The sequence below is a fragment of the Ceratosolen solmsi genome, unplaced genomic scaffold, assembly GCF_000503995.2.
Source record: "Ceratosolen solmsi marchali unplaced genomic scaffold, CerSol_1.0 scaffold10, whole genome shotgun sequence".
NCBI lineage: Eukaryota > Metazoa > Arthropoda > Insecta > Hymenoptera > Agaonidae > Ceratosolen > Ceratosolen solmsi.
This window is the reverse complement of record NW_011948412.1, coordinates 12,441,481-12,456,480: the sequence shown is the minus strand read 5'-3', so window position 1 is coordinate 12,456,480 and position 15,000 is coordinate 12,441,481. Positions and strand designations below refer to the sequence as shown.

At 35.6% G+C, this 15,000-nt stretch overlaps 1 protein-coding gene across 1 annotated transcript in view; it reads right to left on the bottom strand.

The window, feature by feature from the left end:
* Positions 1–2,466: 2,466 nt before the first annotated feature.
* Positions 2,467–15,000, bottom strand: part of LOC105359745 (zinc finger protein 70) — a 32,237-nt gene continuing 19,703 nt past the window's right edge. Inside the window, exon 6 of the mRNA XM_011496414.1 lies at positions 2,467–2,919. Coding sequence (XP_011494716.1) covers positions 2,636–2,919 — 284 coding nt within the window. The 3' untranslated portion in view covers positions 2,467–2,635. The remainder of the gene's footprint in view (positions 2,920–15,000) is intronic.

The window sequence follows — 15,000 nt, the reverse complement described above, 5'->3', positions numbered from 1 at the left end:
CTGTTGAATAAATCCCAATTTTATTTATTTTTTTGTTTTTTTTTTTGTTTTTTGGTTATTATTCAATTTTTTCCAGCTATTTATAGATATTCCTTTTCATATATATATATATATATTTTTTTTTATATATATATATATATATATATATATATATATATATATATATATATATATATATATATATAATCGATTTTTAATATGTATATATTTATAGGCTTATAAACCTACCGCGATAGTACGGACTACATATAATATTTACAAATTTTTGGTCACACTCGAATATCCTTTTGTGAGAAAGCGAGCTTTTCTTAATGAAAATATTGAAAATATGCTAATAATATTTTCATTCTTCACAATTCTTTACGCTTGTCTTGATTTTAATGTTATTTTTCAATGTTATTGTGAGCTTCGCGTGTGAAAAATAAATAGACCTCATTCTTATTCAGTATATTCTTCTTAAGTACTAAATAACAATAAACAAAGAAGAAATTTTGGCGTATTCGAGTACTCGTACATAAAAATGAAAGACGTGATCTACTAAACGGAGTAAAACGGAATCCGACGCTATCGATTGCACTGAAAGAGAAGCTTTGATATATTTGACTATCTCCCTTTTTCTTATAAACGCAAAATGAGAAAAGTGATGTAATCTCCTTGATGCACTTTCATTTACTATACAGAATTTTTATTAAATGTAGAATGTACTTTTTGTAAATTGACAATTTAAATTACACTACTTTATTACAGTATTTAAAAGAGTCTTCAACTGATTCTGTACATTTCTAAATTCATGTAGTTTGGAACATTAATTTCTTATGTATCTTTGCACACAATATTAGGTCTAGCACATACAAAATTTATTATAGAATTATGTAGTAAATTTAACATATTTCATGAAAAATTTCCATTCGCAAAAACATTTCAAATTTTATAAACTGCATATATTAAATTCATTATGGAGAAATCTTGTAGGCCTGAGAAATTAGAAGAACCATACGCTTTATTCTTATTCAGATTTTGTAGTATAATTGTCTAGTTTTTTTTTTTTGTTTATTTTTTTGTTTTTGTTTTTGTTTTTAAATAAATTAAACTTTACAATATTATCAATTTTCCAATTCTATCAGTAAATTTAGCATCGATATGAGTTGAATCGTTTCTGTACGTATTATACTTTAATGTAATAGAAAATTTCTTCATTAGTGTCTTCATTACTAGTAATGTTCATGTACGTAAGCTTTAGAAATATTGAATAGGGTATTTCACAATTGCAGCAAAAATTTGTATAATTTACAAAATATAAAGAGACTGATGCATACATTATTACTAATCATAATCATTAGCATTGCATTGATAATCGTTTTTTATCTATCGTTATATATATATATATATATATATATATATATGTTTTGTCATTGATATGAGAATCTGAATAGTATTAAGCGTAACGTATCTTTATTTCCTTACATTATTTTCATTTATATGCATTTTACTCCATTACTATCGTCGTATTAAAAAAAACTTGTACATACGCATAACGACTATATGCAGTCAACGCTCAATGGCCATAAAATGGAAATTTTGAATTATTTCTAGTTTATGTTTTAAAATATTTGTACACTTGAATAATTTTTGGACATACAGTTAATTATCATATACAAATTTTTTGTGCGGATAATTCAATATCCGTACAGTCGAATAAAGGGGGTAGAAAAAAAATTATTGAATATTCAGTTACATTTCTATATTAAGCTCTGCATGAGTAGTCCACTGATGTACGTTTGAATATTCACTTTTTTTTATGGAGTACAAGTGAGTAACTAGTAAGTAACTAGTAACTAAACTAATAAGTGAGTAAAATTGTAATTTTATCTTAAAAAAAAAAAAAAAAAACCAATTATATTTAACCATTCGGATAAATAAATGATCGGCAATAATTTTATTAAAATGTCCACAATTTCGTCGCTTTTTCTTTTCTTATTAACATAGCAAATATGCAACTACTATTAATCGAATATTTTAAAATTTATTCTTATTACTTACACATGCCCTGAATATTTCAATGCCCAAATGACGCCTCTTTTCATAGACAAATTTCATACGTACTTTAAATATGCAAAGACAAACATTCAAACAGCCTAGTCGGAGTGAAATGTCCGGAGTGAAAATCGAATCGGAAAGTCGGAGTGGAAATGAGAAATTCTTTATCACGGATTTTCAAACTCATATGGAATTCTAACTCTTAACTCTTAGATCCTACTTTTCAAAGGTTACGCGAGGTCGCGAAACGGCAGATTAAAAAAATCCTTAATTACAAGAAGATAATACCTAATGTTTAGGTAGAAAACTTTTTGAGCCTGCATAATAATACCATGAGCATTGTCATAAAATAAGGAAGAGGCTGCGTAATTTGAAATTCTAAACCACTACAACGGCGAACAGTGGAAAGAAGAAACGGATAAAAAAGATCCAATGGGCGTCCCGTAGACCACGTAATTTTTAGGTCTAAGGACCTTTTTATCCACGTAACGTATAGGTATCCGGGCGCCTCGCATTCACACGACCCTCGATCGCTCGGAGATACTCGCATCCTCGGCATCGGAGACTCGGCGCGTCGGCGGGTCGTTCCGCTCCCGATTCACTGCATGATCGTCGAGTTGGCGACCGGGGACAGTCCATTGGCTGCGAGGGCGGTAATGGGCGAGCGGTGGTGCGGGGGTGCGGTGGCGGCCGCAGCCCCGGCCCCGAGATCCGCGTGCTGGGTCTCTCGGTGGCGGCGCAGGTCGACCTTCCGCTGGAATGCCCGGCCGCAGAGCTCGCAGGCGAAGGGCTTGAAACCCGTGTGCTTGCGCGAATGGGTTATGAGGTTGCTGCTCTGGGAGAAGGCCTTGCCGCAAACTTGGCATTTGTGCGGCTTTTCACCTGGAATTAGAACGACAGCTTCCTTTAGATTTATAGGGCTTTCAACAAATAATTTGTCGCAGTCACCACTTTGAGGGAGTTGGGACGGGGGACTGGGACAACAGCTCGAATCGCATGATATCGGTGCTGAGAATGTTATAAGTTTGCGTTTGTAATTTTTCAAGCAATTTGTAAAAAAAGATTAAGGAGCTGGGACTCGATCATTTTTCAATTGCACTTTCATTGTGCACTTTCACCGATTCATTATTCTTGCGTAGTTGAACAGATAATCATAAATTTTCGACATTAATTGCAGGGATTATTTACAGGGATTCAATTGTTTAAAAGGTTTCCATTCAATGTCATGAAAATCTTGAGTCTTGTCGGCCTCGTTGAATATAAAATTTTTCGATAAAACATTCAAACTGTGTGATACATGAAAAGGTACAATCGTCCGTGCGTGCGTACGCGTGTCCGTGTGTCTGTATAATCGAATGGGTTTAGTCTGTCAATTATTTATTATTCAAAAAAACAAACAAACAAACACAAGTATAATCTTTAGATAATACGGAATTTAAAAGCAGAATATTGTCTGTAGTTGGCGAGTATATTTAAGTTGTTAAATCGATTTTTGCTATTGCACAATCGATAAATACAATAGAAATTATTGAGAAAAGCTTGAAATGTATAATTATTACTTAGATCAGATTTACAGTCACGTGTAATATGATAATGCAATAATCTCTAATGTTTAATGAACAGTGGAAGAACGGACAGACGCGTGTGTTATAAGTGAAAGAAATTTCTGTAACCTGTAAAATGAAATTAAACAAAAAAATTGTCAAGAATGGGCCTTCGAAGGAGCTGAACTTCCCCGTTAAAATCCCATGCGTCCTCTCCCCCAGATTTCCCACTTTGAAGGCAGTAGTATCCCGGCTCAGTTCCCGCAACGAATTTCGCCCGCCCTGCTTCTTACGTACGAGCTTTCTCCTCCACCTCCTCCTTCTCTTCCTCCGCCAACGCCACCGCCACCGCCACCGCCACCACCAACCCCGACCTGCTCCTCCACCATTCCGCCATCATCACCGCGCTCTCCAACTATATAAATCGGTGAAATCGATCGCATCCTCGCTACTAAGAGGTAGCCCCCAGGCGTCGCCGCTGCACCTCTATGTGCAGCGTTAATTCTAACGGAGCGACATCTCTCCCTCTCGCTCTGCGAGAGCGAGGGAAGGTGGTATCCGGGATTCGGGGCACGCCCGGTCAAGATTTCCTCCCGAGCGAGAATCTCAGTCACCCCCGCCACTGCGCCCGACGAAAGAGAGAAAGTAAAGCACCGTATCCTGATTGGCGGCCAGGGGCGGCTCCAGCCCCTTGTTACCATAGTGACGGCCTTACCCGCGAGCGAGATAGAGATAGAGAGGCGGATGTCAAGCGCCCTCTAGCCGAACCGCGATAACAAGAAAGTTGGACAGTCGCCGGAATAAAAAGAGATGAGATTCAAGGAGCGAGTGCCTTTAATGGAGTCACTTTTTATATGTACCTACATAACCTAGTCAAGGCGGCGGGATCAGCCCGAGCGCCGCCGATACGTCATTATATGGATTTTCATGAACGATCGCTCGCAGAATAGACTCGAAGCCTTTAATCTACAGTATCCACTCGCGGATATCCAATTTATCTGCTCGGGGTTGCTTATGCGACTGAAACGGTGCGTTCATAGGTGTAAGGAGAGAATATTTACTTGTGAAATTTTTACGATGTGACATTACAATGCAGAGACCACTTTCCGCGCTATTATAATTAATTTTTATAAACGCGAGTGCAAGGCTACTGTATTTATTAAAATGTCAAAACAATTAGAGTGCGTTGCAACGCCTAAATAGCATTTAAACAGCTTACTCGAATTACAAGCTTGGAAATGATAAGCTCAGAAATATATCTGATCAGCGTGTTAAAATCACACGACAAGCGTCTCGTTCCATTCAGATAATAGAGTGTAAAGAAAAAGAAATTTCCCACTCCAAATAATGAAACGATCGTCACTGATAAAAGAAATACAATATCCCTTTATGTTTGTCGGAACCCCAAGTTAAGCGAATCGCGTACAGTCCGAGCACAAGAAAAAATCAGTATATATTTCGAAAGACCTCGGTCGCTCTCGAGAAATCTATTCGTAGGAATCGCGGACGGTGCTACGATGAAATTCCGGATGAGTGGTCGTCAAGGGGCAAGGGAGCAATGCGGCGGTAGAGAGCTTGGGAATTTCGCTGGCCGTGGGAGAGACAGAGAAGAAGAAGTGGCATAAGAAGAAGAAGAAGAAGAAGAAAAGGAGGAGGAGGTGGAGCAGGGGGATCAGGATCAGGGGGAGTAAGAAGGAGGAAGAAGCGAGATAGAGCGATAGATAGATGGTGGTCGGGGTTGTTGGCGGGGGGAGGGGGTGGATTAGGGGGTTGAGAAAGAGAGAGAGAGAGAGAGAGAGAGAGAGAGAGAGTAAGATAGGAAAGGGAGAGAGCGTTCGCAGGAATTTACGGGCTCGTAAAAATCAAGAAGCGTCCGTCGGGTGCGCTCGAGCACGGCAGAGCTTGCCATCCTCGTCTTTATCTTCCTGTAGTCTGTTCACGTTGTTGGGCTGCACGTTTACGCGCTATTCTACTTACGAGAGGGAACGCACCCGCTATTCGTCGAGCTGCACATGCGCTAGAGAGAAAGAAAGAGGCAGGGACAGAGAGCCTGACTGCTGCAGACGCGACTTTCTTCCTCCCGAGCGATCTTTTCCTTCTTATTTCCTTTTATTTGCGTACGCTTTACCGAAAGGATTAGGCATGATTAATGATCATGAGGACGATTCCTTATCGAAAATCGAGGGACTATGAATGTGCCGCTGGTTATTTTTGGGGAAGCAACTTTTACATACATTGCAACAGGGAACTAAATTCGAGGACGGGGACGTTAGAAAATTTCGATTCTGTAATGAAGAATTCATTACAATGTCCAATAGTTTCAGCAAACTTCCAGTATCATACGAATGCTTAAAAGCTTTCATTAATTAAATTATAATATAAAATTATTAGGTTGCACGATATGATTTGCTAGCTATAAAATAAAGATACTCTGTTGAATTATGAAATTATTAAATTTTTTTAATTGCTCAGCTTAATATGTATTTGAATTTCATTGTAAAAATTTTTATTATATTTACTTTGTAAAAATTTATAACCAAAAGAACAAAAATAATATAAATAACTAAAAATCACTAAAATAATGTATAGATAAAATTTCATAAAGACAGTTATTTATGGCAACTTAAATAAATAATTTTTATTTGTATTTTTCAAATAGTTTCAAGTAGTTATTTATTTCCATCATATCTTGAACTTGATATGCATTGTTACACACACGCACAAACACACACACACACACACACACACACACACATATATATATATATATATATATATATCAGATTGTATTGTTCATTCTGTTTTAATGAATATTTCAACTCTCACGACCTAAAGTTTCTCATTATAATAAATTACAAAATTTATAAAATCTTTTAACGTCAAAGATTGTTTTCTATTATAGTTATATATGTTTCAAGTTCGACAGTCTTATAATACTTAATAAAGTACTCGATACAGCTTATTACAGATAAATATTTCTACATTTTGCTATTCTATTCGAATAAGAAATTGAATTTATGATTATTCTTTTCGCAATAGCATCGCAATTTATTAAATTGCAGATAGAAAATATGTATTGATTTAATCAAATTGTGTAATAAAAAAACTTGTATATTTTCTATCAGAATAATAACATGAAATTGCTGGAAATGAATGCCCATGACGAATAAAATCTTCCCATATGAATATAGCAGTAGATGGCAGTTAGATGGCAGTAAGATGGCAGTTTCTTATATGTTATTTTTTATAATATTTTACGTGATGTTGATATAGTTGTATATAGTTTTTGTGCACAAACTATTGTTAACGAGAATATTAAATTTGAATATAGAAGGCGATCGTGTGATTTATGATAAGAAATAATACAAATAATAATACAAATACAAAGCGTAAATTAAATTAAAATCTTCAATGCAATTTTATTAATGTAATTGTCAAGGATTCGATTTTTCAATATTATGTATAACGCTTTAATGATAACCAAACTACAATTTTTTTTATATAAATAATAATAATTGAAAAGTTCCTATTCAATATTTTATAATTAAGATTGATGTAATTTCTACGTTTTTGCCAAATGGATATTACGAAATGCATGTTTAATAAATATTCAACTTAGATTTCCTAATTTACATAGATAACAAGTAAAGCTGTAATTTATACGTTAATGCCACTCGATTCATATTTCAAAAAGTAATAAATGAGAATACATATGATCCGTAAATATAATTGCAATACATTTGAATAATATAATGCAAGGCAATTTTATTTCCAAATTTACAATACTATAAATAATATCAATCCATATTTATTATTATTTATTATTAATTCATAATTCAAAAAGTTAAAAAAAACTACTTTCTCAATTGAATTCACAATCATACATAAAAGAAAGTCATGATTTAAGAATACCATAATAATAATAATAATAATAATAATAGTAATAATTTATTATTGTCTCGTAGAGAAAAAATGCGTAAGAGATTGGAATTGTAACAAATAAAAAAAATCTTACCGCATCAAAAGTAGTAAAAAAAAAAAAAAAAGGAAAGAAAAAAACAGCCGCCTTGGCGCTTACTCGCGCCAACTTTTAACATTCTCCAACCATTGGAAAAGCGATCAAAGTACTATCTCAGCTCTTATTCTTTCTCTCTGCCCGCATAAAATGCTTTTCAAGTTTTTACTAAACGAGAGTAGCCAAAAAGTAACGAAAAAAAGGAGAAAACGAGAAAAAGAGAGGGCCTTTAAGATTTGCCGTAGTTTAATATGGTTTTAGGGGGCGATGGCGTCGAGGATGGAAACCAACTTCAAGAAGGGGCTTCTTGTAATGGCGTCTTAAGTTTTTCAGAGGCTCTCATTCGTTTGCACGTACGTGAATAATAATTTTTAATGCAGTTGGGGTTTTCTCTTACCATTGGCGCACGAAACCGGAAAGGTGGAAATTAGCATATTCAGCTATAATTTATACTTAATAAATGGAAGTTGTTAGATGCTGTTATTTAAATCAGTACAATTCATTTTTTTAATATTTCAAGAAATGACTTCAAATTGGACTCTGCTATTTCCCAATTTTTTATATTCTAATTATAAGTAGTAATTATTTATTCGCTATTATATCTCTAGTAACTGAATATTAATACACACAATACTATTCAACAGTAAGTGAATATCTTTAAAAAAAAAATGTATTTTAAAGGGTTATATTTTATGTTTAAGAACATTAATTTATCTACTGGTTGACGCCAATTATGTATGAAAAGAGTAACTATCGTACTCAGTGAAAAAAGAAATTTTTAATACATTTAATTTTAAGGGAATGAACACTATTTCAGCATCTAAATCTATATTTTGTTTTAATTTCATAGTCCTCGCAAATATGCATTGAAAAAGAAAACGAATGTATAACATATTTATTATTGATAAACAAGAAAAAGCAGAGTAATATTCCTTAATGTCTAGCTTCTATTACCATATGCCATGTATAAATGTTACATAAAACAAGTGTCCTTCTTGTAAACCTTCGATAAAATTTATGGATACAAATATTGACATATACAGTGATATGGCACAAATACAAAAAAAAAAAAACAAAAAAAAAACAAAAAAAAAACAAAAAAAAAACAAGTCCAATTGTAATATAAAAAGTGATATTTAAAAACGTTAATACAGTATTGTTTAGACGATTAGAAACATCATCAATAATTGTATTAGCATATAGTAGTAAAATAGTTGCAAAAAGTATGTTTTTGCTTAGTAAAAGTTATAGTGCGCAGTTTGTTAATTTAATTATAGGAATAAATGTAGCATCATGATTGCCTCGTAGTATCATTTTCTCGCTAACGATACCCGTCTAAGCAGCAAAAGTATTGCACGTATGAAGCAATCTACCTACATGTGTTCACAAGTGTCCATATACATGTATGTATCCATGTACATGCTGTCACGTCAACTTTTTTGAAAGAAGCGACAGTACGAGACAGTAGGTGGAGATTGGCGAATAGCACTACTAGAAGAAAAGTGGAAAAATCAAGCAGCTTAACCAGAAAGGATAAGATCGTCGAGATAGTAGAAGAAGATGTCGGTGGATGAGGAGGAGGAGAAGGAGGAGGAGACGGAGGAGGAGAAGGAGGTAGGGATGATTGGAGGAGGACCCGTATGGAAGACTCAGACGGCTCTAGGCATTGATTTCCTCTCGTCTCTCCATCGACCACCTTCTCTTTCCCATCTCCGAGGACTGGCGCCACGTCGCTCTGCCCTCCAATCCAAAGCCCCGTGAGAGAAGCGGCGGATACGTACATACGGTGCTGGCATCGTGAAGTGGGAGAGCGACAACGGAGAATAAAAAGAAGACTCGGAAGCAACGGCGCATCGCATATTTCACGCCAAGGACAGCATGGATTTTCCAGTAGTGAACGAGCTCGAGGTTCCTTCGTGCCTGGATTACCGACTGATATCAATCAGACCGAGGCTCTTCTCGTCATCTTCTTCTTCACTCTCCTCAGCCGCTGGGGATTTCTCTGCCACATTTTTCCCTACCTCTGAATAGGAATATTCGAGCTCAAGATGAGGGAGAACAAATCATCCGACTCTTAAATAATACAAAAGTAATGGCAACAAATGAAGAGAGTCATCATCCGTAATGATAACCGTAATAATTCACATTTATAGGAAATATAAAAATAGTATTTGCATGCCCAAATCAATGAATATACAAACAAAGAGGAACGTTGTTATTTCTTGTATGCACAATAACTTTTTCGCTGAATCTACGAAAGTTTAATAGTACCAGAGTAACAGATAATTATTCATTTATGCGCATTCCAGTACTAATCGCTATTTGAATGGCTTCACCAATTCGGACTTGACATTTATTGACTAGATTCTTCCGCAGCTATATATTCATTTTTAAGTCTATGCGAATTGTTATCGTACAAATGTCGAGGATTGTTCATTACTACGATTAATGATTACATACTCTTGAGAGAAAAGTTTTACTAAATTCGTAGAAGATATGGTCTCTAAGCGGATATTGATTAAAAAAAATATCCATATTAAATCTTATTGAATTTGAAAACCCAAGATATAAAGACAATAAGGATAGCCAGACAATACAGATAGACTTAACAAAACAAACAAAAAAAAAAAAAAAAAAAAAAAAAAAAAAAAAAAAAAAAAAAAAAAAAAAAAAAAAAAAAACTAAGACACAAAACATAAGCAAACATGCGAGATGGTACACCTAATATGACAAAAGCCAGGAATCAAGATAAATTGATGGTTTGGCCTCGAGTAGTAGTGTGCCACTGTAGTATTCATCAGTTAGATGCCAAAATACAATTTCACCATCCATTCGCTTGGAAGCGTCGCACCACAACATTTCCACGATTATACTTTCGTTCGTCTAGTCACTTACCTACGCGTTCATACACGTATACATACCACATTGAATATATGTGTTAACATCCATGCATAAACAAAGCTCATAAACAAAAGCCTATGCTACATTCCAGAATTCGTAGTCGCTTTAGCGAAAAGTAACTAAAAATGTTGCTCCTTTACACCAAAAACAGCGAATGTAACCGTACAATATTGCTAAACTGTAATTCGCTCCTTCGAGACTCGAGACTCTTCTGTGAAATATGATGATGCATTTTGGACAGACGAGTTGTCGTATAATGCCTATACATCGATCTTTTTCCTTGCTCGTATGACTGACGAAGTAGCGTACAATTTTTTAAAAACCATCGACCCCGACTGCGCAATTTGTACAAAATGTGTGAAATACGCGGTATCGTTATCCTTTTCTTTTTATTAAAAAGCTGACTCTACTGACACTAGATTGTTCTTCTTAATTAAAATGTGCTTCAATTAAAATCAATAGCTTTTCTATCAAAAAAATGAAGAAAAAGAAGAAGAAGAAGAAGAAGAAGAAGAAGAAGAAGAAGAAGAAGAAGAAGAAGAGGCATAAGAATAAGAAGAAGAAGAAGATGAAACCGATATTGTAATAGGAGCGCTAGTATATGTCTCTTGTAGAATACATTGAACGTTAAAATTTTGCACGTACATTATCGCAAGTGCTTGGATTATGAATTTTAAAGGACATCATTTTGAAAATACAAATTGTAATCGAATGTAATTTGCAATACTCGATACTTTTTTCAGCGTTGGAAACATTCCAAAATGCACGTACACATTCAATGCTGTTTTCTCTACGTCCTAGATGTCACAAACAAATTAACGTTATAGAAACGAACATACTCGCAAGCTCGACTATAATACATAAGCTCTCAGTTCCCTCGGAAGCTCGTAAGCTCGCTTTTGAAGCTTAAACACGTCTAACGTTATACGCAGAGCTAGCAATACAGCATTAAATATGCAAATGCCCAAGTGATATACCGTTCACGTCGACGGTGTTTCATCGTTAAGGAGGAGTTAACACATTGTAGACCCTCAATTAAATTTCTGGAGATATAATATCGACACTAGTCTGCAAGGAAAATGTTCATTTTTCAAGCAACCATTCTTATGTCATCATTAATTCCCATTACGAATTACCATCTTATATATACCTTTAATTTTATGCTGCTTATGTATAACTTGATTTTAACCACTTAAAAATCCTTTGAAATTAATGAGTATTTAAGCTGCAGAGAAATAAGATTAAAAGTGATCCTTGCTATTCGTTTAAAACAAATTAGCTGAAAGGAATAGGTTAAAAACCGTAAATTTTCAACGAATCAATATTTATAATTTTTGCATTCTGTCTAGCCATTTTTAATAAATGAACTTCCACTTCTCATTAAATAAAATAGTAACATATTTTCTCAAAGCTTCAATTTTCACATTATCAATATGAAAAGCTACGTAAAAAAATAATAATTATAAACGTGCATTTATTATTGATTCATACTCTGATGTCGAGTATGTCTAATATAAGTCATGACAGCAAGTTATAATATAAATTAAGAGAAAATTGGGATGGAAAGAGAGAGAGAGAGAGAGAGAGAGAGAGAGAGAGAGAGAGAGAGAGCGAGATAGAGATAGAGAGAGAATATAAGAATATTAGGGGGAAAGTGGAATTAAGATTTAGCAAGCTATTCTTAATACAATCGAGGACCATAATAATTTAATAGACATCTATCGCGTCAGCTGCTACTACATAGCGCGATGGAGAAGAGGATTACAATCCCACATTCCCGTAACGGTGGAGCTACTCCTCGCCACAGCACTAAGGAGCTAACCGACTTAGCGTCTCCGTATCGCATTTCTTCCGTCTCCTGAGCTTCGGAAAGCCACATTAAGGAATCAGCTTTCCCGTAGAGTTACTTCTCCTACATTCACTGCTACTGCTGCAGCCATCGCCGCCTCCACCGCCTCCACCGCCACCGCCGCCGACGTTCCCGGTACTATTATTCCGCTTGGCTCCCATCTGATACGAAAATCTAGTAACTCAATTTTTTCAGCCGATCATTTTTCGATGAAAAATTTTCTCCTAATGCCTTAGCTGCTTATTCCCAGTGCCAATTTAAGTATCCGCAGTACTAAGAGTTAGACCAATTTAAAAAACTGGTTATTCATAGAAGCCTATTTGAATCAAATACGTATTTAAAATAAACTCAGTTTATGAAGGATTAATTTTGGGCAGAATTGTTCTTGAAATTTTTCCAAACGATATTTTACACAAGATATATACTATCGTCTCTACTATCCTACTCTAATTTTTCTTCCAATTAATTTTTTAACTTACATTCCAAACTTCCCACCCTTATGCCTTTATTTTATACTCAATCAATTAATCGAACAATTATTCTACGCAGACATCCTTGTGTATGTAATAAACACAATGACAGGGTTAAAAAATACACACATAGTGGAAATGGCCTTAAAATCACCAACAGCTCAAATCAAATGATACAGGCATAAGCATCAACGTATATGAATTGAGTTTATCTATTTCACTAGCTTCGATATTTCAAATAGAATTAATAAACAGCTGCGAATAACACCCGAGACGTCATTTTTCAACCGTATGTCTTTAAACACATAAATCGGAGTTGCTCGGCGTAGGCGTTATAATATATAATGCCAGATTACACGGCGTGTACAACAAGTGTTGGCTGTCGAAAAGTTTGAGCGTACTAGAGGGATGTGGCAGAGCAGCATTTAGCTCTTGGGGCGTCAAGTCAGTTGGAAACCTCTAATAGCTTTCGAGTAGCTGGTTGTACATGCGCAGACAGCTATGGGACCGCCGCAGATATGCATACAGATGTGTAAGCCTCTGTAATTCAATAATCACTTCCCGCAAGATTGTCTCATTCGATTCCTTCGCTCGTATTATCATGAATGGGCGAGTTATTAATGCGATATGTGATACGAATTATCGTCTCGATGATGATCGATAATTTATTTTCATTCGATTGAACGACAGAGAAAGGAAAGGAAAAAGTAGAGGAAAATGAGGGAGGGCGGGAGGGAGGAGGAGAGAGGATTTCTTTCACGCTTTATTCGTAAAATTTCAATTGAAAGGGCGATTAAATAGCGAATTGACGATTAAACGCGACATTTCGATAAATGCGGCATATTGACGTTTGAGAGTAAGTCGATTCGGAATAACAGAGATAAGCTAGAAGATTGCCGAGAATGAAAATGTTGACAAGGCCAAATGTGCTTGTGTACGTATATCGGCGAACTTTACTTTACTGCCTTGGCTGGTCAGGTTTCATTGTTTATTTTGAAAATAAGAGGGGAGAAGCTAGGCCATTCGATGAAACGACAAAGGCGCGATATGTACGTGCGGCAAGGCTGCTTCCCTATCGAGCGACAAATTACAAGGTTACGATTACTCCGCACATCCAATATTATTTCAGATTTTCCTTTGAATTTCTAAGCCCCCGGTATGGATATATAAAGCATTATTTTATTTTTTCAAAACGTTAAATGCTCCATACGAGTCGCAATAAAAGCTTTCGCATCCAATTGCGACTGCGCCTATTTACGACGGCAATTAAATCGCCGCGTATCTTTTATCAATCATTATATGCGAAAGCAAATAAATTGATTGTACTATGTAATATGATATTGGAGGTATCGTGAAAGAGAACAACGTTTCTATCTAAAATGAAATAATATAGATCATCGTGAGTGCTCAACGCCATTTCATAACGTAATAATTATTAGGCGATAATTTGCTTAGCTTACCTCATAAATTTTTTAAATAAAATGACGATTGCTCGACACGCAATTATTATCCGTACAATTATATAGTAAAGTACTAAAGAATAAAATTACGATCACTAGATGCCACTACGACATAGTCCAGGTAAGAATTGCTAAATGAAAGGCAACACTAAAAATCTTAAAATCTGACCTAATAATTTCGAGATTGCTGATCGAGACACAGACTCGAACTAACGCAGCATTCCTACTTGTAAATATAATGCATAAATACGTAATAATGATGATAATAATGACTATGATGATGATGATGATGATAATAATAATAATAATAATAATAATAACAACAGTAATAATTGTGTGGGCGAGCACGGGGAGAAGTACCGAAAGGGAACGATTGTAAATAACATAAACAGGCGACTATCCGGGGTAATGAAATTTCAATCGCAAGTGATTTAGCGCCTCGTGCCATCAGGAGGGGCCCGACGAAATCCAAAATTTTCCGAGCCCTCGCTGTTTTTTCAGCGGGCCGCTCGCAACTGTGCGTACTTACGCCCCGACAGGTTGCACTTGACTCGTTTCCGTGCGAAGCCGAAGGACCACCGACGTTCCGACTCCGTCGCACCCCCATAAAATACGCCCTGAACGTCATCCTGTGCAGGAGCAATATTTGCACAGCTCTTGTTCCCGCTCTCCAGGCCACGCTAACTCGTCCCCTGCCTCACTACCACTACCACCCCCCCCCCTG